We start from the raw sequence: 26,255 nt of genomic DNA, 5'->3' as shown, positions 1-26,255 counted from the left end.
AGAAATAGTTCTAAGCAAAACACAGTGTAAGGATAAACAAAAATACTTCTGGGAGTCAAGATGGAGGGGTAAGCAGTAAATTGCTGTAGCTTTCCCATACTCACCTCCAAACAGCCACAAAATAGTGCCCCAAAACAAATCCTAGACAGCAGAGCCAGAAGAAAGATGGGGTGGAGTGGTCTTTTAGCCCAGGAGATTTGCAGGATTGGCAAGAAAGGTCTATCTCAGGGGCAGCTAGGTGGCACAGTGGATAGAGCACTGGCCCTAGATTCAGGAGGAGCTGAGTTCAAATCCAGCCTCAGACATATAACACTTAGAAGCTGTGTGACCCTGGGCAAGTCACTTTACCCCATTGCTTAGCCAAAAAAAAAAAAAAAGGTCTATCTCACTCAGGTAAAAGGGGAGCATATTCTAGGAGAGGAAACATCCCAGTAAGCCCCACCTCAGCAAACCAGCAGGAGATCCTGAGCCCCGGTGTAGTGGAGCAGGCAAACAGCACCAGGAACCCCACATGCCTTAGCATAGCCAAGGGAACTGGAAGACTTCAGCGCCAAGAACCACCAAGTGCTTCAGTGTAACCTGGGGCAAACAGGCATCTTCCAGTGGCCAGACCTCCCCGTGCTTCAGTGTAGCCCTGGGGACATGCAGAAAAACCCCACCTGGCCTCAACACATGCCAGACACTATCACTAGGACCTCCGCTCACCACCGGGTAAGCTGCCAGACCCTTACAGACTCCAGCAGCATCAGCCACACCTCACCTAAACACAGCACCAAACACGAGGATCCCCGGTGGCCCTCAGGGCAATATCAGCACATCATCAGGTAAATGGCCAGGGCCTGCAGCCACTGGCACAAGAAGCCTGAGACAGAGCCCCTGCCACCCAGGGAATAGAAATGAAATTTAAAATAGAGGGAAAAGGCCAAAAAAAAGAGGAATAAAAAAACAACAAAAAAAGAATCTGACCATAGAAAGTTATTATGATGACAAGGGAGACCGAGACACAAACTCAGAAGCAATGTCAAAACCTAGGGACAAAAACTCAAAGAAAATGAGAAGTGGCCTCAAGCCCAGAAAGAACACCTCAAAAAGGAGCTTAAAATCATATGAGAGGTAGAAAAAAATGGGGAAAGAAATGAGTGATGCAAGAGAATTATGAAAAAAGAGTCAACAGCTTGGAAAACTGCTTAAAAGTATAATTGGCCAAATAGAAAAGGAAGCGCAAAAATCCACTGAAGAATCCACTTAAAGAGTATAATTGGCCAAGTGGAAAAGAAAGTACAAAAGCTAATTGAGAAAAACAATACCTTAAAAGTTAGAATTGGGAAAGTGGAAGCTAGCGACTATATGAGACATCATGAATCAATCAAACAAATTCAAAAGAATGAAAAAAAATGGAAGAAAATGTAAAATACCTCATGGGAAAAACAACTGACCTGGAAAATAGATCTAGGAGAGACAATATCAGAATCATTGGACTATGTAAAAGCCATAATCAAAAGGAGGACCTGGATGGCATTTTTCAAGAAATTATCAAGGGAAACTGTCCTGATGAACCAGAACCAGAGGGTAAAATGAGCATTGAAAGAATTCACCACTCACCTCTGGAAAGAGATCCCAAAATAAAGACTCTAAGGAATGTTATAGGCAAATTTCAGAACTATAGGGTCAAAGAAAAAAAATACAAGTGGGCAGAAAGAAACAATTCAAATATCAGGGAGTCACAATCAGGATCACATATGACTTGGCAGCTGCAACATTAAAGGATCAGAGGTCATGGGACATGATTGGAACCAGTGCTCTGCTCTTTCCGCTATATTTATTTTGAACATGTAGTTCTGAGCTCTGCCTCTACCATTAATTTGCTGTATGATTTTTGGCAAGATGCCCCAATTCCCTGAGCCTCAGTTTTCTCATTTATAAAATAGGAAGGCTGGAAAATACCACCTGAATGTTTCTTTAAGCTCTAACATTCTGCTGCTTTTAGAATTTGGGTTTTCCTTGTCAAGTAGCCTTTGGAATGTTGAAAGCTAATGACTTAAAAATAAATGATCTCGAGGCCTCTAGGTGGCACAGTAGATAGAGCACTGGCCCTGGAGTCAGGAGGACCTGATTTCAAATCCGGCCTCAGACACATAGCACTCATTAGCTGTGTGACTCTGGGCAAGTCATTTAACCCCAATTGCCCTCACCAAATATAAACATATATATATATATATATATATATATATAATATATATATATATATATATATAAATGATCTCATTTATTTCTGTCTTGTTTAATTTCATCAATGTGGTCATTTTAGAACAGCAGTACTGTGGTAATAAATACAATTTTCCAAATCAAATAAGAGAAACTCATTTTGTCCATTACCACAAGCACCATTTATACCTTAAGAGAACACAGGTGAATTAGTGGAGGAAAAAACAAAACAAAACATTTTTCAATATGTGACCATTGTTGTTCAGTTGTTTCAGTCATGTCGACTCTTTGTGCTCACATTTAGGTTTTTCATTTTTATTTTTTGCAAAGATACTAGAGTGGTTTGCCACATTTCCTTCTCCAGCTCATTTTTCAGATGAGAAAACTGAGGCAAACAGGTTTTAAGCGACTTATCCAGGGTCGCGCAGCTAGTAAGTGTCTGAGGTCAGATTTGAACTCAGGAAGATGAATCTTCTTGACTCCGGGCCCCACACTGTATCCACTGTGCCACCTAGTTGCCTTTCAATATATGATGTGTTTCTTAGAGAACATCGGAATGACGGGAGTTTTTCTTAAAATGATAGGTATCATCTATCTAAAGCCATCAGCAAGGATTATATGTAATGTGGATAAACTAGAAGCATTTCCAAAAATATTAGGGCTGAAACAAGGATTTTCATTATCACCACTGTTATTCAATAGAATAGAATAGAAATGTTAGCTTTAGCAATAAGAGAAGAAAAAGAAATTGAAGAAATTAGAATAAGTAATAAGGAAACAAAGCTATCACTCTTTGCAGATGATATGATGGTATACTTAGAGAATCCTAGAGAATCAACTAAAAAAACTACATGAAATAATTAACAACTTTAGCAAAGTTACAGGATATAAAATAAACTCACATAAATCATTGGCATTTCTATATATTACTAACAAAGCCCAGCAGCAAGAGATAGAAAGAGAAATTCCATTTAAAACAATTGTAGTCAATATAAAATATTTGGGAGTCTACCTGCCAAGCCAAATCCAGGAATTATATGAACATGATTATAAAATATTTTTCACACAAATAAAGTCAGATCTAAATAATTGGAAAAATATCAGTTGCTCATTGGTAGGCCAGGCCAATATAATAAAAATTATTCTGCTAAACTAATTCATTTGTTCAGTGCCATGCCAATCAAACTACCAAAAAATTATTTCATAGAGCTAGAAAAAACAATAACAAAATTCATCTGGCAGAACAAAAGGTCAAGAATATCAAGGTAATTAATGAAAAGAAATGCAAGGGAGGATGGCCTAGGCTTACCAGATCCAAAACTGTGTTATAAAGCAACGGTCATCAAAACTATTTGGTACTGGCTAAGAAATAGAGTTGTGGATCAGTGGAATAGGTTAGGTACACAAACATAGTGGTCAATGACTATAGTAATCTACTATTTGATAAACTCAAAGACTCTAGCTTCTAGGATAAGAATTCACTATTTGACAAAAATTGCTGGGAAAACTGGAAAACATTATGGCACAAAGTAGACCTAGACCAACATCTAATACCCTATACCAAGATAAGGTCAAAATTGTTACATGATTTAGACAAAAAGGATGATATCATAAGCAAATTAGGAGAGCAAGGAATAATTTACCTGTCAGATCTATGGAGAAGGGAAGAATTTATGACCAAACAAGAGATAAAGAACATCATGAAATGCAAAATGGATAATTTTGATTACTTTAAATTAAAAAGCTTTTGTGCAAAGTCAGTGCAACCTAGATTAGAAATAAATCAGAAAGCTGGGAAACAATTTTTACAGCCAGTGTCTCTGATAAAGGCTTCATTTCTAAAGCATAAAGAAAACGGAGTCAAATCTATAGGAATACAAGTCATTGCCCAACTGATAAATGTCAAAGGATATGAACAAGCAGTTTTCAGAGGAAGAAATTAAAGCTATCTATAGTCATATAAAAATGCTTTAAATCACTACAGATTTAGAGAAATGAGAAATTAGAAATGCAGATTAAAACAACTCAGAGGTACCACTGCACACTTATCACATTGGCTAATATGACAGAAAAAGAACATGATAAATGTTGGAGGTGTGGGAAAATTCGAACTACTAAAACATTGTTGCTGGAGTTGTAAACTGATCCAACCATTCTGGAGAGCAATTTGGAACTATGCTCCAAGGGCTGTAAAACTGTGCACACCCTTTGACCCAGCAATATCACTACTAGGTCTGTATCCCAAAGAGATCATAAAAAAGGGAAAAGGACCTTCATGTACAAAAATATTTATAGCAGTTCTTTCTGTGGTGGCAAAGAATTGGAAATTGAGAGGATGCCCATCAATTGGGGAATGGCTGAACAAGTTGTGGAATATGAATGTAATGCAATACTATTGTGCTATAAGAAATGATGAGCAGGCAGATTTCAGAAAAACCTGGAAAGACTTGAATGAATTGGTGGTAAGTGAAGTGAGCAGAACCAGGAGAACATTGTACACAGTAACAGCCACATTGTGCAATGACCAACTTTGATAGACCTAGCTCTTCTCAGCAATACAGTGATCTAAGACAATTCCAAAAGACTCATGATGGAAAATGCTATTCACATCTAGAGAAAGAACTATGGAGTCTGAATGCAGATAAAAGTATACTATTTGCTTTTTGTTTTTCTTTCTTGTGGTTTTCTCCTTTTGTTCTGATTCTTCTTTCACAACATGACTAATGTGGAAATATTTTCAATATGTTTAATATGATTGTACATGTATAACATATCAGATTGCTTGCCATCTTGGGGAGGGAGGAAAAAATGGAGCTCAAAATCTTTTAAAAGTATCAATGTTCACTAGCTGTGTGACCCTGGGTTAGTCACTTAACCCCAATTGCCTTAAAAAAAAAGTAGCAATGTTCAAAACTATCTTTACATGTAATTGGAAAAAATATGATATTATTAAGTGGAAAAAAGTAATAAAAAAAAATATGATGTGTTGGGGGCAGCTAGGTGGCTCAGTGGATAGAACACCATCCCTGAAGTCTGGAGGACCTGAGTTCAAATCCGGCCTCAGACCAAACACTTGACACTAATTGTGGGACTCTAGGCAAGTCATTTACCCCCAATTACCTAAAAACAATACAAAGTGTTTCAAATAAACGAAAAGGAATAATTCTAGACTCTCCTGTCTTCACTGAAGATAATACAAGAGGAAACAGGTCTAGATGAATAGGGAAGATTAGAATGGATTATGTAGGAATCCTGTGCAATATCATTCTTTGAAATCCTTCAGAATAGGAGAAATTCTTATCTACCTTGCAATAAGTCTGCAGAATCTTTGGTTCCATTACACCTTCTTTATTAATTTCTAGGCAGCTAGGTGGTGCAGTGGATAGTGCTGGGCCTGGAGTCAGGAAGACCTGAATTCAAAGCCCACCACAAACAAGTCTTAGCTATTGACCTCGGGTATGTCATTTAACTTCTATTTGCCCCAGTTTCCTCAACTGGAAAATGGGGATAATAATAGCACCTACCTACCAAGGGTTGTTGTAAAGCTCAAATGAAATATTTGTATAGTCCTTAGCATGGTGTCTGGCAGAGAAGGGGTATTATATAAATGTTAGGTATTATTACTGTCATTGTTAAGCCTAGGAATCCGCTCACCATCCCATGCTCCAATGCTTGAATTGTTAATTGCTGCTGGAGAAAAGTCAAGAAACCTCACTGATTTGGTTCATTATACAGGATGTGCAGTTTTAGTGCAGGTTTAAGCTTTAATAGCTCACAGAGAGAGAGAGAGAGAGAGAGAGAGAGAGAGAGAGAGAGAGAGAGAGAGAGGTCAAGCAGATGAGAGGAGAGAATATCTAGGAGGACAGCATAAAAAACTGCAGAGATGTCATGTAGAGTGAAATGGCTTTGGCTACACACTCACAGTCAGAGAGAAGAGAAAGAGGGAAAGATAGAAAGGAGAGGAAGGGACAACGACCAGTGGTAAGTTGGAATCTGGAGATCAGAACATTCAAATACATAAACCATATGGAATGACCTCAGGCATCTTAGAAAATTACCCCAGTTCTCATTTTGGAGAGAGAGAAAGTGAACACTAGGGTAGAGTTAACTAGGAACCATATTTCTCTTCCCCAGGGCAACTTTTTAGCACATAACTATAATTGGGTACAAGCTTCAATAAAAGCATGGAACAAGCCTGCAAAATCTCAGGAAGGAAAAGCTAAACACAGACCTATGGAGTTTGGAAAATATATGCCTCCACCTACTCAGACGTTGATAGCTGTGACACCTTTCCTACCAAATGACTGGTACATATAAATTATGACACAAAATAGAATTTAAGGACAGAAGGGAATTATGAGCAAGGCTCTCAAGGAGCTGAAGTTAAATTTTATTGATCCAAATGGCTTGCTACAGATGAAAGGACATTCAATTATGCCAAGTTTTTAAGGTTTTTGTTTGTATTATGAATTGGTTTTGTAATACTCAGAAAAAATTGGGAATAATAACAATCACAGTGTACATACAAGTCCAGTCATACGGAGATAGGTACTTGTGAAAAAGTCATTCATACCTGCTCAGTAAATCCATCAACCTACCTGTGTTTTTCCTGCATTCTTGTTCATTGCATTTCTGTGATTCCAGAGGTTTGGGGATGTACTCACACAGGCTGGGGTGCTCTGTTTTATTGCTCTCTGGGTTGATACATTGAACAGTCCTTTGCTGAATGCCACCACCGCAGGAAACGGTACACTGAAAGAGATAAGGAGCTTAGCCGGCATTCTGGGAAAGAAAGAATTATGGAATCATCCAATTTAGGGTGACTAGAATATGTGTAAAACATCAACACTATGATTGCTGAGTAAAAGAAAGATGCAAGAAACAGAATCATTTTTGACAGTCAATGAAGCACTAACATAACAACTAGTATTTATGCAGCACTTTCCAAATATCATGTCATTTGATCCTCACAACAACCCTAGGAGGTAAATGCTATTATTATCCTTAATTTACAGATGAGTAAACTGAGGCAGATAGAGGTTAAATGATTTGCCCAGGGTCACAAAGCTTATAAGCCTCTGAGGCTGGATTCAAACTCAGGTCTTCCTGCCTACAGTTCCAGTGCTCTATCTACTGTGCCACCTAGATGCCTCTACTAATGATTAGGCTATCATGTTAAGGAAAGTTTCAGATCTTTGAATAAATCCTTTTATTTAACTTTCTACCATAAATATAAAGGGGGTGAACCACATGAATAGAAATATAGGTTCTTTAAAGTAACAAATAAGAGTATATATAATAGTAACAGCAGGATTTGTCATGGAGTTGGGGATGGTGCTCAGAGCACCATATACTAATTGATGAGAATAATTCTAGGGGATTCTAGAATTTCAGAAGCACCATAAATTGCACCCATACCTATAGTCTTCTGAACCTTTTCTCCTCAGCTACTTGGGAATACCTATACAATTGTCTCCTTGGTGGATAAATTTGTTAATGAAAAAAGCATTTATTAAGTACTTACTATGGGCAAAGCACCATGCTCGGTGCTGGGGAACAAATAGACAAAAAGTAAGATAGTTTCTGCTCTCAAGGAGCTCATTCTAATGGAGGAGACAACAGCTATGGGAGTTTTCAGCTGCAAGTCATATGGAAAGATCTCATGATCCTTAGGATGCAATGGTAAAGCAGGTGGCAATGCCTCTTTCTTAAGGTCATTTCCACTGATAAAATCACTAATTCCCAACGTTGAAAAATTTGACAGTGCTAAGCACCTGTAGGAACAATTGTCAGAGCGTATTTCCACAGAGGTTATTTCCCAGAACGGTGGCTGCAGGAACTGGGTTGGGAATATTGCTGTTCTCCAGGCTCTTGGTTCAGGGTTTTGAGCTGTCTCCATCAGGGTCTGAGGAAAGTTATTGGTCAAAGTGGTAACATTGCTGCCTCCCATCTCTCTCTGTCTGTCTCTGTCTCTCTGTGTCTCTGTCTCTGTGTGTGTGTGTCTCTGCTTTGCTATCTGACATGTATTCCCTGTGACTAGCAGTCAGTTGGCAGGTGGTGGGGATGGTTGGTCTCTTTTCTACAAAAGCCATCTCCCTGGATGTTGACTTGAGGAATGAGCTAAAAGCAGGACCAGTGATCTAGATGGGGGAGGGCGCTGTCACTTCTGCCTATCTGCTTGTTGGTTATAGTTGGTCAGCAGTTGGTGGTGGTGGTGATAAGGATGGTAGTCCCCCTCTCTGTAATAATTTCCCCCCCCAATGGTGACTTCAGGGGCTGGTCTGAAAGCAGGTCTGGTAGATTGGGGGACACTGCTCTTCCCAAGTTTCTTGGGTTCAGGATCCTGGGCTGTCTCACAAATTAAGATTTTGAGAAAGACAGAGAACAAAACAAGTTCCTTCTCCTTCCACACATAAATCATTCCAGTCTGGTATTTCCTCTTCTCTAGCATTCTTTTATCTAATAAGATTATAGATCTATAGTTAGAAGGGATCTCAGTGGCCATTTAGTCTACTTTTTCATTTTACAGATGAGGAAATTAAGCCCCAGAGAGGCTAAGTGACTTGCCCAAGTTCATAAAGGTAGTAAGGGTTGATGTGAGTGGCAGCAGGATTTGAACCTCTGACTTCAGAGTCAAAGCTCTTTCCAGGGTGCCATTCTCAGCTTTCCTTATATACTAGTTCCTAAACTTATCCTTCATCTTGACTGTGACCTCCAGCTCCTCTATCACTCTTTACTTTTACAGGTCATCACTCCTGTCCTGGCTTCACTATTCTCCCTTCCCAATCTCAATCATAGGGTTAATCAGTTCAAGATTGCCCTGTCCTTTACTCTCGGATACCTTGCCCCTTGTCTTCTTACTCTTCATGACTTGTCAAATCCCAGCCTTAGGTTACTCCAATTAATTTCCTCCAGCCCTTCTGTTGAAGTGCTGCTCAACAAAAATAGGGGCATTGGAGTATAGTGGTTAAAGTGCAAGGTGTAGATTCATAAGGACCTGAGTTCTGTTCCTACCTCTAACACTAGTTGTGTAATCATGGGCAAGTCATTTTAACTCTGTGAGCCTCAGTTTCCCCATTTGTAAAACAAGAGGGATGAACTCAATGGACTCTAAAAGTGCCTTCTAGCTAAAATTTATGATACTCTTACCCAATCACCCTAAGTGGGTCTATTGAAAATTTATGTTTATAATCTTACCTGGGCCCTCACTGCAGCAAAGCAATTATTTTACTCATTTCTAATTGATTTGTCTGCTCCAAATATTCTCTCCTCAAGAATCACACACTACCGTTTCCCTCTAGCTTCACATATTCTTCTGAAGACATTGAGGCCATGTGCTCTGAGTTCCCCCTTCTCTCTTTATCTACACCTCAAAATCCCTTGACACCATCTCTATTCTCTCTTCCTTTCCTTCAGTCTCTGATAAAGAAGTGACCAATCTCCTTGCCAAGGATGATCCATCTCTACATATTATTTATCTTATCCTCTCTCATCTCCTCCAGGAGATTATCTGCATGATTATCCCTTCCCACTTATCTTCAATCTCTCCGTATTTGCTGCTTCCTTCTCTGTTGTCTATAAAGATTCTCAGCTCTCTCTATCTTTAAAACCCCCTTCCTCATTTGATCCAGCAATCCCTGAAAGCTACCATTTTCTCTCTCCTCCATTTAATAGTTCCTAGAAAAATATTATCTATACTTGTTGCCCCTACTTTTTCTCATTCAACTCAATCGTTTGCAATCTGGCTTTCACCCTCATCACTGAACTGAAATTGTTCTGTCCAAAGTCACCAATGAGCTCTCAATCACCAAACCTAATGATTTTTCTTAGTCTTAATCCTTCTTTACTTCTTTGCAGTAATTGACATTCTTGACTAGCTTCTCCTCCTGGATTGTCTCTCCTCTGAAGTTTTTTCTGAAGTGCCTCTCTCTCTGTCTCTCTCTCGCTGTCTCTCTCTTGGTGAGGCAATTGTGGTTAAGTGAATTTCCCAGAGTCACACAGCTAGTGAGTGTTATATGTCTGAGGCCAGATTTGAACTCAGGTCCTCTTGACTCCAGGGTCAGTGCTCTATCCACTGTGTGACATAGCTGCCCCCTTAATGCCTCTTTCTACAGCACCTCCACTTGCCCCTCTGACTACTCTGCTGGATCATCATCTATACCCTGCTCTTTAATTCTGGCTACACTCCAACACTGTTTCCCAGGAACTCTTCTCTTCTCACTCTGCATTCTCTTTGTTGACTTGGTCAGCAACTATAGACTTGCATATCATCTCTATGCATAGGACTGAGTGTATACACATATAATATGTGTATATATGTATATGAAATATATATGTGGAATGCCATATGTGTGTATGTGTGTATTTGATATTTCAAACTGGATATCCCATAGGCATTACAAATTCAACATGTCCAAAATAGAACTCATCATCTGACCCCTCCTAAACTCTATCCTCTTTTGAATTTCCTTCAATGACAGGGCACAGCTATCTTTCCAGTCACCAAGTTAAAGAACCTGAGTGTCATCCTCTACTTTTTACTCTCCTTCACCCCCCACCCCATATCCAATCAGTTGCCATGTTTTGTCAGTTTCTACCTCAACCACATTTCTGGCATCCAATCCCTTTCTCTGCCTCAAGCCTCTCCCCATGATAATCTATAACACAAGTTGATCATATCACTCCATTGCCCCAAAAGATGTAGTAACTCTCTATTACCTCTAGGGTAAAATATAACCTCCTCATTTTGGAATTTATGGCTCCAATCTATGCTTCCAGCCTAATCATACACTTCACAAACAGTGTGGTCCACCCAAATCAGTCTCCTTGCTGTCCCTCATACATAATATGCCCTTCTATCTGTCTTCCTTTTCACAAGCTGCTCCTCCTTCCTCTCTTGAATGCACTCCCTCCCCACCGTGACCTCTTAGAGTACCCAATTTCCTTTTACATGAGATTTTTTCTGATTCTTCTTCCCTCAAATTATCTTTTTTATGTATTTATTTCATTTGTATTCTTTCTGTATACTCACACACACTATCTCCTTCAATAGAATGTTTCTTGAGAATAGGAGTTCTCACATATTCGTATTTGTATTCCCAGTGCCCAGCACAATGTCTGACACATGATAGAGGCTTAATAACTGTTGGTTGTTGTGATTGGCTGAGTCTCTTCCTTATATCTTGTCTTAAAACATTTCTTAACTTGAGAAACTCACCATGTTGTAGATGGAATTTATGCCACAGGCAGAAGGGATGAGCCTTGGAACTTGTAACGCTCCTTCCAGTACTCAAGCTCCATATCTCTATATCTGCCTCAATGGCTTGTGAGTTTCCTCTGCTGGCAGATTCTATGTTACCTTTCTCTTTCAGTACAGCTGCTCCCCTCCCTTTTCCTTCCCCTCTTCTTCCTTTTTTCTTTCCTTTCTTCCCATTCTTGTACCCTGCTCTTCTTCTTCCCTTCCCTTTGTCTTCCTTTCCCCTCTTTGCTTCTCTTCTTTTCTTAACCCAGATCTTAACGCAAATTCAGCACTCTGTCCCTACAATATACCAGGCTTGGGGTCAAAGACACTATGATTTGAATCCTGCCTCATATGCTTACTGTGTGACCTTGGGCAAGTCACCTAACCTTTCTGAGCTTCAGTTTCCTCATTTATAAAATAACAATAATAACTGACACAGAGACTTTTAAAGTTTGCAAAGTCCTTTGCATACAATATATAATAGCATCTATCTCAAAGGATTCTTGTGAGTATCAGTATGTGTATGTGAGTATGTGAGTATCAGTTGGTAGCTGACCAACTGATTCTCCTCCAGTTATAGAAAGTAAGGGCAGTAAGAAGTGATAAACTAATTTTCTTCTTTTTAGGAAGTATGAATATTTTTTCCTTGACCAAAGGTTGATTAGCCACACCCCATGATGGTCTGATATAAGACAGAACTTTCAAGCTCTCCAGCAGGTCCAGGCCCTGTGAGCCAAGGGCCAGAGAAGCTTTGTGTATTGTAATCTTTGCTCCCAAGTACTTAATGCACTTGATTTTAAAATTTAGTTTAATTTTTTCTAGTTAAAAATCTGTTTTCTTTCTCTCTCTAGCTTCTCTCTTTGCATTAGAAAAAAAAGAAAGAAAAAACAAAACAAAACCCATGTTACAAACGTGAAAAGCCAAGTAAAACAAATTTCTGCACTGGCCACGTCCAAAAAAACCATGTCTTATTCTGCACCTTGAGCCTATTGTCTCTCTATCAGGAGATGGATAGGATGCTTTATTATTGGTCCTCTGGAATCATGCAGATTGCTTAATTCTTTTGAAGTTGCTTGTCCTATAAGCACTTTGCAAATCTTAAAACACAACATAAAAGCTATTACTATAATTATCTACAAGGTGTGGAGGGTTCAATCTATAGGTGGAAGGAGTAAGTGCACAATTGAAACTGCAGATTGTTAAATTATCAAAGCCAATATTTTATCAGTTGTTGTCTTACTCTCAAATAATATTGTGTATGTAAGCCTTGTTTTCCCCACAAATCTTAGAATAAAGACTATGTCTAATACATGACTTAATCTCCCATAGGACTGACCACAGTACCAATCTTCTTGCTTTTCTGCCTCCAAGGAGAACTTCTATTCCCTAGGATCTGAAATCACAAGGCCGCATGGACTGTGTGCCTTCTTTAAGAGGATTAGAAATCTGGATTCTTGTCTTCCTAAGTAACTATGGAGGCCTTAAGCAAACACAAAATCTCTCTATTCCTCTTTCACATTTAACACTTCTCAACTTTAACAAACCTAGCTATAAGTGCTCTGAGGTTCTTTGACTGTAAAGAAACAAAACAAAACAAAACAAAAAAACTGCATCCACAACAATAAAACAAATTCACAAAAGAAACTCTTAATCCGACCAGAGACAGGGTTAGACCAAAATATAGGACCTGTGGCTACTAGTGAGAAGGGAGTAGATTGCTTTTCTTCAGGTAAGTAAGTGTGTTTCTAAACATCCTTTTCAGCTGACTCTGCTACAAGCCAGAAATGCTCTGTATTGCTTTTCTGCTATTACTACTAATATATCAGCAGCAGCAGCTTTGCCAGAGTGAAAACCACAGACTCCAGCTCCCTTAAGCAAGGAGAGAAGATTTAAATGATACAGACCAGGCTCTTAGGGAATTACGAGAGGATTTGAAAATCTTTATCTTCAGCTCTTAAGAGCCTATGGAGTAATAGCGTCCAAATAAGGCCCACTTTTCAACCCTTTGAAGGTTGGTCACATAGGGTAATCCTAAGTGATCTTTATGAAACGCCAGTTTAGTGATGGCATCTATATATTCTCCACTCAGCCTGATGCATGTATTTTATGCATTTTTATAAAGGGGTTGGGAATATTGATAAATATTGATGCCTATCTGAAATATCACGTTTCTAAAATTAGAAGAAGACCGTAGAGGCCATCTGGTCCAAGCCTTTTATTTTACAGCTAAAGAAACTGAGACCCAGAGAGATCAAGCAACTTGCCTGAGGTCACACATGTGTTAAGTGGCAAGGCCAGTATTTGAACTCGGATCCTTTGACTTGAAATCCAGTATTCTTTCTATTGTGGTACCCTGCCTCTTTTTTGGTTGCAATCTACTCAAGAGCAGGCCAGTTGAACCTATATAGATGCTGAATGAAGGAGTGTGCCCTTTAGACTGACTGAACTTTTAAGGGAGAATCAATAAAATTAATACCATGTGTAAATAACCTAAGATATCCTAAAAGCAATGGATAACAACATGTTAAAAAAAAATGGGTGTGCTTTTAGTTTTTTGTTGTCTATATGAGACACTGTACAATGGAGAAATAGAGAAAGTAGTCAGAAACCAAGGTAATCTTGATTAAATCAACCAAGTATTTACATAGGAAGCTGATGAATTACATGCAAGTTAATAGGCAACTCTAAAGTACTACAAACTTTAGGGAATAATCAGCTTTGTCTTTTCTTCTCTTCCTTGTATGATACTGACTTGGTGTAAGTTAGAGAATTAATCTTTTTTTTAACTTTTAGGCAATTGGGGTTAAGTGACTTGCCCAGGGTCACACAGCTAGTAAGTATCAAGTGTTTGGTCTGAGGCCGGATTTGAACTCAGGTCCTTCTGACTTCAGGGCCGGTGCTCTATCCACTGCGCCACCTAGCTGCCCCTGAGAATTAATCTTCTAAAGTAAGAAAACATCTTATCATTGTTATGGTCCATTTGGTTGAACAAACTCTGGTTCTGCTGCAACTATATACTAAGTGGTCACCCTTCCCTTCCTTCCTCATAGTACTGGATTTTGGTTCAAATCCTGGTTTTGCTAACTAGTATGTGGGCTTAGGCCAATCCTTTAGCTGCTCTAGGCCTCAGTTTCTTCATTTGTAAAATGAAGAGGTTGGCCTATTTATCCTGAGGGGCTCAAAGACAAAAGAAAGGTCCTGATATACAAATCATTCATAGCAACACGTGTGTGTGTGTGTGTGTGTGTGTGTGTGTGTGTGTGTGTGTGTGTGTATGAGACAGGGAGAGAGAGAGAGAGAGAGAGAGAGAGAGAGAGAGAGAGAGAGAGAGAGAGAGAGAGAGAGAGAGATCTATCTTTCAGGGAGAATGAGAAAAAGAAGTCAATTCTCCTTTCCTGCCATACCACTTTGGACTTCGCTTACTCTCTTCTACGTCTCTGTTTTCTGAGTACTTGTCTTCTCCCCCTTCACCATTTATTTGCTCCTTGAAGTTGTGAGCTCCTGTATGGCAGGGTCTGTCTTTTTTTTTTTTTTATATCTCTCACTTCTCAAGACCTAGCACGGTGACTTTTGTATAGTAAATACTCAATGTTTGGTGAAGGAAAAGAAGAGGGGATGAATGAAAGGAGGAAGAAAAAGAAAGCAGAATCAGAGGGAAGGAGAAAGAATGTGACTAAGGAACTGATTATTACCCTATCTGAAGTCTAAGACCCGGATTTGAATCTTGGCTCTGTACTTGCTGGCTGTACAACTGAGCAAATCCCTGAACCTCTCTGTCTTAAGTTCTGCATCTATAAAATAGGAAGAATAAAAAGTGCCTTACCTATATCATGGGGCTGTTGGGTGGGTGCAATGAGCTAGTCCAATAGGCTAATGATCTTTCTTAAGTGAAGATCTGACCATGTCACTTCCCTACCAGTAAACTCCCTATTGCTTCTAAGATAAAATATGAGCCTCTCTGTTTGGCTTTTAAAGCCCTTAACCACCTGGCTCCAATATATTTTTTACAGTTCCATACATCACTCCTCTTTCCATGCTCTTTTGTCCACTCAAATTGGCCTTTTCTATGTTACTTACACATGGTATGCCATTCTTAATCTCCGTGACTCTACTCTGGCCACACCTGAATTCACTCTCTCCTCATCTCTTTCTCACTGAATCAAACACATCCTTCAAGACTCAACTCCAGCATTACCTCCTACCAAAGCTTTTCCTTTCTTCCTTTCTACCTGCTCCACCTCCCCATCCTGTCATTAATGTCTTTTCTCCTACCTTCCTTGTGTTTATTTTGTACTTATTCTGTTTGTACTTACATAGGTACACACTGTCTCCTCCTGTAGAATGTAATAGGGACCATTTTATTTTTTTTTTGTCTTTGTTTTGTATCTGGTACATAACAAGTGCTTAATAAATACGTATCTACTGATTGATTGGAAGTAAACAACAATAAAGATGTACGCTGCTGGTGGAAAAAGAAAAGAAACGTAACTAATCTTACCAAATTCCATGTCCCTTTTACCCAGTGGGAACAAGAATGACTGTTACAATGCCTAGTGGAGTCAGGTCTCATCTGCCAATCACAATGGCCTCCTGGGCAATGCACCAACCTCTCCTGAGTGCCACCTCCACAGGATTTGGAACACTGGAGAGTACAAAGTAGTACATGGAACAGAATTAGAAGGGAAGTCACCCGGAGAGAATTCTGGGCATGTAGAAATTACATTTTATAATAATTTGTGTGATTCTGTGGGGTTGTACTGCACAGGTTTATATTGCTTTACTTTGGAGAGACCAAATGGGCCAAATGACATGTGCCTGTAATTTCCTAGGGGGTTGTGTCCTTACTGAACCACTCATAGTGATTACTAGCCACTGAGCACCAATGATGAAACTAGAAATCAAGGTGTGGTTGAGAAAATAAGTTTCAAAGGCAAGGGAAGGAAGGGTCTAGGGGAAAGAGAAATAGTCAATAGTACAGGAACAATATGTCCTATTTATGACTACCATAAATAGGAATATTTTCACCTGGAACAAAATAATTGGGGGGGAGACTGTATAGCAGATAGTCTTACATTGGCTACAATTTGTGGGGAGATAGGGTGGTCTGACCCTTGCTCCATGGGAGCTGAGGAGAGGGATATCATGGTGAATCTGTGGGGCACTGTGTGTCTCAGGGGTGGTTTCACCATGTGTTTGTTGGTGTGGGTCAGCAGAGGACAAAGAGGTAAAATATAGATATTATTGTAATCATGTAATAATTATGTTGTAACAATGCCCTCTGAGGGAAAAAGCACAATTCCTTCTGCCAGACATTATTGCCTTGAGACAAAGCATTGCTCACACCATGCTGGTTATAACTGTAATTGGGATAAGAATGCTTGGTTAGAAAGTAAAAAAAAACCAAACAACTGTTTAGCACAAAATATTACTTATTATTTGAGTAAAGCATGAAAAAAGTACAAGTGGCAAGGAGTCAAAATGTAAAATTAATGTGTTTTTCAAAAAGGAAAAGGACCTATACTTGCAAAAATATTTATAGCAGCTTTTTTCTGGGGGTAAAGAATTAGAAATTGAGGGGATGCCCATCAATTGGGGAACGGTTGAGCATGGGTTATGTAATTGATGGAATACTATTATTGTGCTGTAAGAAATGTTGAGCAGGATGCTTTCAGAAAACCTGGAAAGACTTGCATGGGTTGATGCAAAGTGAAATGTACTGGGTACAAAGCAACAGTAATATTGTAAGATGAACAGCTGTGAACGACTTAACTATTCTCAGCAACACAATGATCCATTACAACCCTGAAGGACTTAGGATGAAAAATACCATCTTCCCCAGAGAAAGAAGTGATGGGTTCTGAATACAGATTGAAGCATACTTTTTTTTTGAACTTTATTTTTCTTGAATTTTTTCATCTACATTGACTTTCACAACATGACTACTATGGATATGTTTTGCCTGACCACATATGAACTATATGGAATTGCTTGCCTTCTCAACGAGGTGGGGTGGAGAGGGAGAAAGGAAGAGAATTTAGAACCCAAAAGTTTTAAAAACAAATGAAAATTTGTTTTTACATGCAACTGGGAAAAATTAAATACTAAATAAAAAATAAAGTTAATGCATTTTTGGGGGGGGTGTTAGGCAATGGGGTTAAGTGACTTGCCCAGGGCCACACAGCTACTAAGTGTTATTGTGTGTCTGAGATCGGATTTGAATTCAGGTCCTCCTGAATCCAGGGCTGGTGCTCTATCTACTGTGCCACCTAGCTGCCCCATAAAATTAATGTGTTTTTATTTAGACTAGATCCAACTACCCAACAGAAAGCCAGCAACACAATCTTTATTTCACCTTCTACCAAGATGGGAATTTCTTCTTCCCCTCAGTTCTACATAGGAGGTAGCAGATACCCCACTAGACAGAGTTTCAGTAATAAACTTGTCCACATTACGGGTAATACAGTTGAGAGAGACTCAGGTAGCTCTGATGTATTGTCTCTAAAGCTCATAAAATAAATTCAGAAAACAAGTGGGATTTCTGAAGCACAAAAATTTATGTGAGATTTTTGATCACTTGAACAATCTTATCAGATATTTCATTTCATTTTTATGATGCTGTGAAGGAGGCAAAGAATTTACCAAAAAACAACTACATGTAAAATAGTGAAAATAGACAGTTATCAGCATTATCATCATAGTGTACTTATGCTAGATACTATGTCAACAAGAAAATTATGCTAAACTAATATTTCAGGACTCAAAAAGCTACCATTTTTAAAATCCTGTACCAAACTTTCTCTGGAGATAAGATGGCTGTTTCTTACTCATTTAGCCTATTTTCTACTTGGAAAGACAATCGCCCTTATTATCATTTTCCCCTCTAGTTTGACCAATATGACATAATCATCATAAAGAAAAGGCCAAAAAACCCTCAAAACTCTCTCAGCCAGAAAATATTGATCCCTTCCCCTACTGAGAAATATGATAGCCAAGTGCACCACTCTTTCAGAATATAAAGTTATTTATAAAATATTGGATAGCATGAAGGGGGAAGGGAGAATTAACAGCAAAATCATTTCACAAAACAGAAGAGTGGTGAGAATCTATTGAAAGGTTATCATGAGACCCATAAGACAACGTATGGATAAAGCTGGAAGAACAACCAAAAAAAGCAACAAAAATGAAGTAGCTTTGCCAGTATTTCTACAGTAATCTATTTTCATCATTGACAATAGTTGAATAATCCCTCAGTCTCTGACAGGAGGAAATGGAGAAATGCTTAAGATGATGACATTGAAAAGAGCAGCTGGTCCATATTAAGCACCCATCAAGGAATTCTTGAGGGAGATGATACAACTTTGAAAGCTCTAAAGAATTAGTTTCCAGGATCCCTGAAAGAAGGGGAGTTCCAGAATGGGGGGAAATGATGGATGGATGGCATTATTTCCCTCAAAAGATGATCAAGCGGACTTTAGTAACTGCTGACCAAAATGCCTACTTTCTTATTTCTAGAAAACTTTTCATAAGAACAATTCACACATGTAATGGAATATGCTTGTTGAAAAGATATGAAAGGGATACTTCAGTGCTCACAATCCATTTGCTAGAACAGGTACCATCTTTATATGACTGGCTAAAAAGTATAGACTATGAAATTCTGCTATGTTTATTATTTGCTGATTTTTTTAAAAAGCAGAATAGAGCAAAATGCAGCCTTAACAGCTCTTTTTCATGGCAACTCCTATACAAGCCTTAATGCAGTGAAGTTCCCCTCCCTTATGTAGACATTTAATTGCTGAAAGGGACAGAAATAGAATATTTGTGTAAAAAACACAAGAGAAAAACAACTTGAGAAGAAAGACATGATTCAGAGAGAACTTGAAAGAAAAGCAGTTCTCCTCCCCCAGATGCAAAATACTGAATGACAGCAGAAATGACTGCTGTACATGTTTCCCAGAAGCTAATTTACATATGACTTTCAGAACTGTTTTTAAATGTTAAGTTTATTGCTGGAAACTGAATCAAATAGCTATTTGGGGACAACTGGATGACAGCATATTGACTATTTGTGCCACATTTGACAGAAATATGGATTTGGGGTTACTTAACCTAAGCTAGAGAAGGGTCACTATATATAAGGAAGTCCTTTTTTTCAGGCAGGAGAGACTAAGAAGCCAGAGGATGGAATGTAGAAGCTATTAGATACTACAGACAGAAGTTGGAGAATCAGAAAATAAAGAAGCCACAGGAGAAAAGCTGAGAGAAGGCAATATAAGCTGATGGAGATGAGAAGCTGAATGAAGAAGCAGGGTAAAGACAGCAGCAGAGCCCAAATGAGGAGAGCAGACTAACGACAGGCTGTGCTGCTGATGGGGATAACCGACTTCTGATGATTAGAGCTGATTGGACAATGTAGAATCCAGGTATGCTTAGGAAAAGTCTGCCTTAGTTTCTTGTGCCATCTACAGAGTGAGAATGAGAGAGGGGAAACACCTCATAGGCTAGCTTATATCATCCTTTGATGTCCTCTTTATCTTGAGAGAGGGAAACTCTTCAAAGCCCAAAGAGTATAATTGAGTAGCTTTGTGGTCCCTTGAGTTAAGGGAACTTCCTTTCACACAAAGATTGTAATTCTGCCTCAGCATTCTGCCAAAGGAACAGGCCTGGGAAGGTCTGCAGATCCGCGACTTAAATCTACTGTTTGCTTAAAAAAAAAAGATTAACAGTGCTTCAGCATTTTGAAGGTAGCTGAGAAGCAGCTTTCTGAGGCTCTTTCTGAGGAGAGGAAAGAGATACAAAAGAAGAATGGTTCTTCCAAGTAGGTGATGTGTGCTATTGACCATTCCCTAGATCAAGGACTTCAAATTCTTCAGTTCTAAGTTGTGAGTTTATGGATGACATTGTGATGATTGTTCGATATACCATAATGCTATAGGGCCTCCTCAAAACAGATTAGCTTAGCAATGCATGCAGGAAAAATCAAATGGATGAAGAATACCTATTGTTCAGCTATAAGTAAGCATCTGTATAATGAAATTCCACTTTTTTGAATGGGTTACTCTCCATGTCCACAGTATTCTCCCAACTTATCTCTGCCACTTGGAACTTCTAGGTCCCTTCAAGGCTCAGCTCACGTACCACTTTCTATACAAAGACCCTCCTGACTCTCCTAATTGTTAGCTTTCCCCTAGTTATTGTGTACTTAGTTTGTATCTGGACTGCATTTACTTACCTGTAACCATGTTGTAAACCCACCTCACTCTATCTCCAATAGAATCTATGTTCTTTCAGGACAGAGACTGTCTCACTTTTGCTTTTGGATTCCTAGTACTTAGCTGAATGCCTAGAACATAACTGGTGCTTAATAAATACTTGTTGATTATTTGAGCAGCCAACCATTAGTCCATCAGTATATATTTCTTGAATAGGTTTTGCAAGTGGACAATGAGCTGATCCCAGGAGAGAATGAAGAGAGTAGAATGGATTGCATTCAGAAAATTGGGCAGCCCTTTGAATGATCCCAAGCTGCTCCCTGACACAAAACTCCCATCTTTTTAAACACCAATATTCTTTAAGTAATGCTACATGATTTTATTTTCTAAATTTTTATTGATATCTTCTATTTCTTACATCACCATAGTGCCCATGTGTCTTTCCCCTTCCTAGTAAGCCATCTCATGTGAAAAATAATAATTTTTGGAAAGAAAAAAAAGGGAGCATTACTGATCAATACTTTGAAGAAGTTGGAAAATGTGCAATGTATAACACCTGTGGACCTTCCACCTCCACGAAGGTGCCTTCTCACGTCTCTTCCTTTGAGTCTCATCTGATCTTTATAATATTGTTACTTTTACTTTTGATTTTTTTTGTGTACTATTTCCATTTACATTGCTATAGTTACTGTATGTGTGTATATATACATACATACATACATACATGCACACACTTTTTTGGCTTTGCTTACTTTACCATGTATCAATTCATATAGATCTTTCCATGTGTCTATGTATTCATCATACACATCATTTCCTAGTGCACCCAATAATATTCCATTATATTCATGCAATCACAAATTGTTTAGCTATTCCCCAACTGATAGACATCTATTTTGTTTCCAATTCTTAGCTGTCACAAAAAGCACTACTATAAATGTTTTGGAATATATGGGGACTTTTTTCTTATTAATGACTTTCTTGGGGTATAAACTCAATAATAGAGCTTCTGATTCAAAGAGTATGGACATTTTAGTTATTTTATTTGCATAATTCCAAATTGCTTTTCAAAATGGTTTTTCCATAATCTTCTCAAACTCCACAGGGTTCTATGTCTCATTAAGTGTTGGATCATTTTCCTTCATTTTGCTGTATTTATTTATAGATGCCTGAATTAATTGACTAGATCTGGAGGCCATCTTTCCTGTTGTTACTGTTTTTCCTGTTGATTTATCTGTTTATGTCCAAGGTCTTTGAGTTTTCTTCTTCCTGAATCTTTGGTACTTTTTAGTCTTTTCCCTCCTCATTTCCCTTATCACTCACTTCCTGACTCCCTCCCCTCTGATGGTGATTTCCCTGGGGATTGGATCTCAAAGCATCTTAGCCTCCTGCCACATTGGGTGATTCATGTTTCACAACCCCGGTCTCTGTTTCAAGTGACTTTTGGTAGATGATCAGAGCTGTCCTCAGCTGCTTGCCATCTTCTTTCCCTCAGGCTTGGTGGAGTGCTGCACTGACCCTCACATGCATAGATTCCCATTCTGGTGATCTGTCTCACTGCTTCTGCTCCTCAGTTCTCTGGGTCAGCACCAGCAGTTCAGAATCTGTTTTCCCCAGCATCACCAGTTCAGAGCATTGCTGCACCGGTGTTCCCAGGTTTCAGTCCCTAGTAGGCTTTTAGTTCTGAATGATTATAGCCAAGTTGGCTGTTGAGGCCCAAGCAGACTTCCACAGCCTGGAGCTGAGATTTCCACAGCACTGAAAAGAGGAAGGGGGGAGGGGAGACTTGGATGTGTTGAGACATTGGGTCTGTTAGTGCAGCCTCACCACCAATAGTGTGGGAAGTGAGGGAGGGGTGCTGTATGAGATCAGGGGCAAAGAGTGTCAGTTCCTGTTTTTTTTTTAACTTTTTTTTTTCAAATTTCTGGTTGTCCTCGACCATGGACATGGCAGAATTTGCTTTATCTGTAGTGTATAATTTCTGTTTTGGAAAGGTGTGAGAGGTCATAGGGGTCAGAGAAAATGTATGGTCTCCCACCTTGTTGTTTATGTGACCTGGAAGTGTTAATCTGATTTTGAATCACAGAAAAGAACAATCCAAAGAACAAAAATTTCCGGTGACCCAATGAAATAAGATGTATGATAGATACAAGGAGGCTTAAAAGAAATGGTCTAAAAATATCACCAAGGAAAGTTACGATCAGAAAAGGAGGTGGGCCTATCTTATGGCGAAAATGAGGAATCCCTAATGGATTAATAAGACTGCTAGCAATAGGAATAGCAAAAAGCTATTCTTATTTATACAACACTATTTGTACAGCACCTTAAGAGTTATAACATGTTTTTTATATTTTTTGCACCTCACAATAGTCCTATGAGATAAATACTACAGCCAGTCAGTCAAGGACCGTTTATTAAGTATCTTTTATGAATGAGGCACTGTGCTAAGTGCTGATAATATAAAACACGGTAAAAACACAATCCTTGCTCTCAAGGAGCTCACAATCTAATGGGAGACACAATATGCAAACAACTACATATAAACAAGCTATTTATAAGATAAATTGGAAGTAAGAAACAAAGAGAAGCCACAACCATTAGGGAGGATCAAGAAAGGTTTTTTTGCAAAAGATGGAATTTTAGCTGGGAGTTGAAGGAAGCCAAGAGAGGGAGATGAGAAGGGAGCGAATTCTAGGCATGGGAGATAGATAATGAAAATATCAAGAGATGGAGTGTCAAAGTGTGACAAAGTGTGACAAAGAGCAAGAAGACCATAGGCACTGGATTTCAGAATACTGGGGTGGGGATGTGTTGAGTAAAGTGTAAGAAGACTGGAAAGGGTGGGGGAAGGGTCAGGTTATGAAAGACTTTGAACACCTAGCAGCACATTTTATATTTAATCATGGAGGTGACAGGGAGCCATTTGAGTTCATCTGTGCTTCAGTAGGTAGATCATTTTGACCATAAACATCATTATTGCCCCAAAACACTAAATGACCTAGAAATGTAGGGCATTTAGAACAGATCATCACACCTAGCTACAGCAAACAACAGATCTATCAAGGGTGCTTCTCAAGTAAAGCAAACAAGGACCAAAGTGTGCCTTGATCATTAGTGAAGAGGTTGCAATCATTTTTATAGCACAATGATTCATGATCAACTTAGCCAGAATGAATATCAAAACAAAACATTCAGCACAAATATCATTGTCTTTACGACAACAACATGGATGGGACATGTGATAGGCTCCATGATAGCTTACCACAAGGAGGGGGAAGGAGGAAAGAGTGAAGGCAGAAGATGTTTGGCAGATGAAGTGATTTGGAAGTACCCTGGAATTCTGCTATTGAATAAGAAAATAAATCTGAACCATGGCCATACAACATTCTGGGTTTATTTTGGTTCTTCCTATATGAACTTCCAATGGATACCATGTTCTCCAGTTTTCCTTACTCAGTCTTTCTCTATGGATTGCTCTTTCCTGATTATCTCAGAAGTTAGAAGTCCCCCAATTCTTGTCTCCTCATGGCCACTGGCCTTCAAGTTTCAGATCTTTCCAACAGAAATACGAGTCTTAATTGGTGGTTTCATAAAATCTCACCTCAATCAACTTTATGTAGCCAACCCTTGAATTTGCTTCACATACCATATCACCATCCATCAAAGCACCAGGCCTACACAGTGTAGGTATCTTGCCAACTATCCTGATTCTGCACATATGCCCTTTCCACAATTTCTCCCTTTGTTTCACCTCTTGACCTGGGAACACTAATCAAATCGATATTGTCATTGCTACTGGAAGGGTCATGACATCCTACTGCCCTTTGGTTCCACTCATAATTTCCGTCACTGCCTAGACCAAAACTCCTTGCTCTAGCCACCAGAGTGTCTGCCCTTATTAGAATACAAGCTCCTTAAGAAAAGAGGTTTTTTCATGTTTATATCTGTACCTTGAGCAGTTAGATGGTACAGTTGATAGAGTGCTAGGCCTGAAGTCAGAAAGACTCATCTTCATGTGTTCAAATCCACTTTCAGACACTTACTAGCTGTATGACCCTGGGCAAGTCACTTAACCTTGTTTGCCTCAGTTTCTCATTTGTAAAATGAGCTGGAGGAATGGCAAACTACTTCAGCATCTTTGCCAAGAAAAATCCAAATGGAGTTTTGAAGAGTCAGAAATGACTGAAATGATTGAACATTTGCACCCTAGAGCCTAGCATGGTGCCTAGAACACATTAATAAAACTTTAAGTCCTAATCAAGCACTCAATCTTCTAAACAATAACAAGTACATGATGTGGCATATCCATCCTCATTAGCACTCAGGGAAATTCAGCACCATTTTTACTTTTCCCATAAAAAGGCATGTCATCCTAAAGGAGATAGTGTATTATGACTATTGAAATCAGAGGACTTGAGTTCAACTCCCACCTCTGACACTCAGTGAGAAATTGGGCAAGTCACTTAACATACCTGAGCCTCAGTTTCTACATCTGCAAAATTAGGAAGAGGGCTAGACTAGATGGCCTCTTTTAGCTCTAGATCTATGATCCCAAGCCTGGCTATGTGCCTTCCTTGAATTCGAGGTTCACAAGGACTGTTGAAAGCTACCTGTAACTTCTAAGAGGCTGTGGTCACCTACTGTACCTGGCTCCAGGGCTCTGTCTTCCACTCTAGGCAGGGCTCCATGTTACAAGTGGTGCTCAGCTGGGGCTTATCTTCAAGTAATTGACAATGGAATGGCCTCAGGTTCCTGTAGTCATGGCTATTCACGCATCGAGCCTCCCGGACCTTGATGCCTCCCCCACAATTTCGGGAGCACTGGAAGGGAACAAGAACAAAGAGAAGGAGTGTTGGACAGTCAGGACTCTGCCCACTTGTTTCATGGGCAGTCTCTTCTCAGATGATAATGTGTCCACAAGGCTAATGGGAAGCTCCTTCTTGTGTGTAGTTGAATGACATCATTTAGTCTTAAATAAAATGACTTTTGTACCTCTCAAAGGAACTTGTCCATGAGGCTAATGGGAAGCTCCTCCTTGCGTGTATAGTTAAATGACATTATTTGCCTTTAGGAAGAAAGAGTGATCTAGTCTTAAATAAAATGACTTTTGTACCTCTCAAAGAGCCAAGCAACACTCTTTATCTGCTAATGCAGACAATATGTACGCCCAGAAAATTTGTCAAATTTTGTGCTGTCAGCCCATTGCATAGGGCCAACCATGACACTGAAGGTGAACTTGAAACAAAGCAAATGGAAGTCTCCATAAATTTGAGTCTGGTCTACTTTTGACTTTGTTACAAAATGGCTTTCATTGACTCCCCTGCCCCAATTCTTTTCAGCAGTGGGCATGTGCACATCAGCAGTCACTTCAGGTTCACCTGAGTATTTTGTGACTGAAGTTTAGTTTTACATTTTACTCAGTATTATGGGGTTAACAATTATGAATCATAAAATAATGTTCTTTTTCTTTTCTTCCTCTAGTCTTAAAGTAATTAAAAATAAATTATACTACAGATAATTTTTTGCTTTTTAAAAATATTTTTATTAATTTATTTTTAGTTTTCAATATTCACTTCCATAAGCTTTTGAGTTTTAAA

The 26,255-nt window shown here is 39.0% G+C and overlaps 1 protein-coding gene across 2 annotated transcripts in view; it reads right to left on the bottom strand.

Moving 5' to 3' along the window:
* Nucleotides 1–26,255, bottom strand: part of ADAMTS12 (ADAM metallopeptidase with thrombospondin type 1 motif 12) — a 534,685-nt gene that overhangs the window by 24,072 nt on the left and 484,358 nt on the right. Inside the window, exons 21-23 of one of the 2 annotated variants that reach the window (XM_020995368.2) lie at nucleotides 25,305–25,478; nucleotides 15,945–16,088; nucleotides 6,804–6,957 (exon numbers count right to left, since the gene is read on the bottom strand). In XM_020995368.2, coding sequence (XP_020851027.1) covers nucleotides 6,804–6,957; nucleotides 15,945–16,088; nucleotides 25,305–25,478 — 472 coding nt within the window. The remainder of the gene's footprint in view (nucleotides 1–6,803; nucleotides 6,958–15,944; nucleotides 16,089–25,304; nucleotides 25,479–26,255) is intronic. The other variant, XM_020995376.2, reaches the window with a different exon arrangement.

Source organism: Phascolarctos cinereus, unplaced genomic scaffold (assembly GCF_003287225.1).
Source record: "Phascolarctos cinereus isolate Bilbo 61053 unplaced genomic scaffold, phaCin_HiC Scaffold_4;HRSCAF=312, whole genome shotgun sequence".
NCBI lineage: Eukaryota > Metazoa > Chordata > Mammalia > Diprotodontia > Phascolarctidae > Phascolarctos > Phascolarctos cinereus.
The sequence above is the reverse complement of the archived record's forward strand: the minus strand, read 5'-3'. Positions and strand labels throughout refer to the sequence as shown.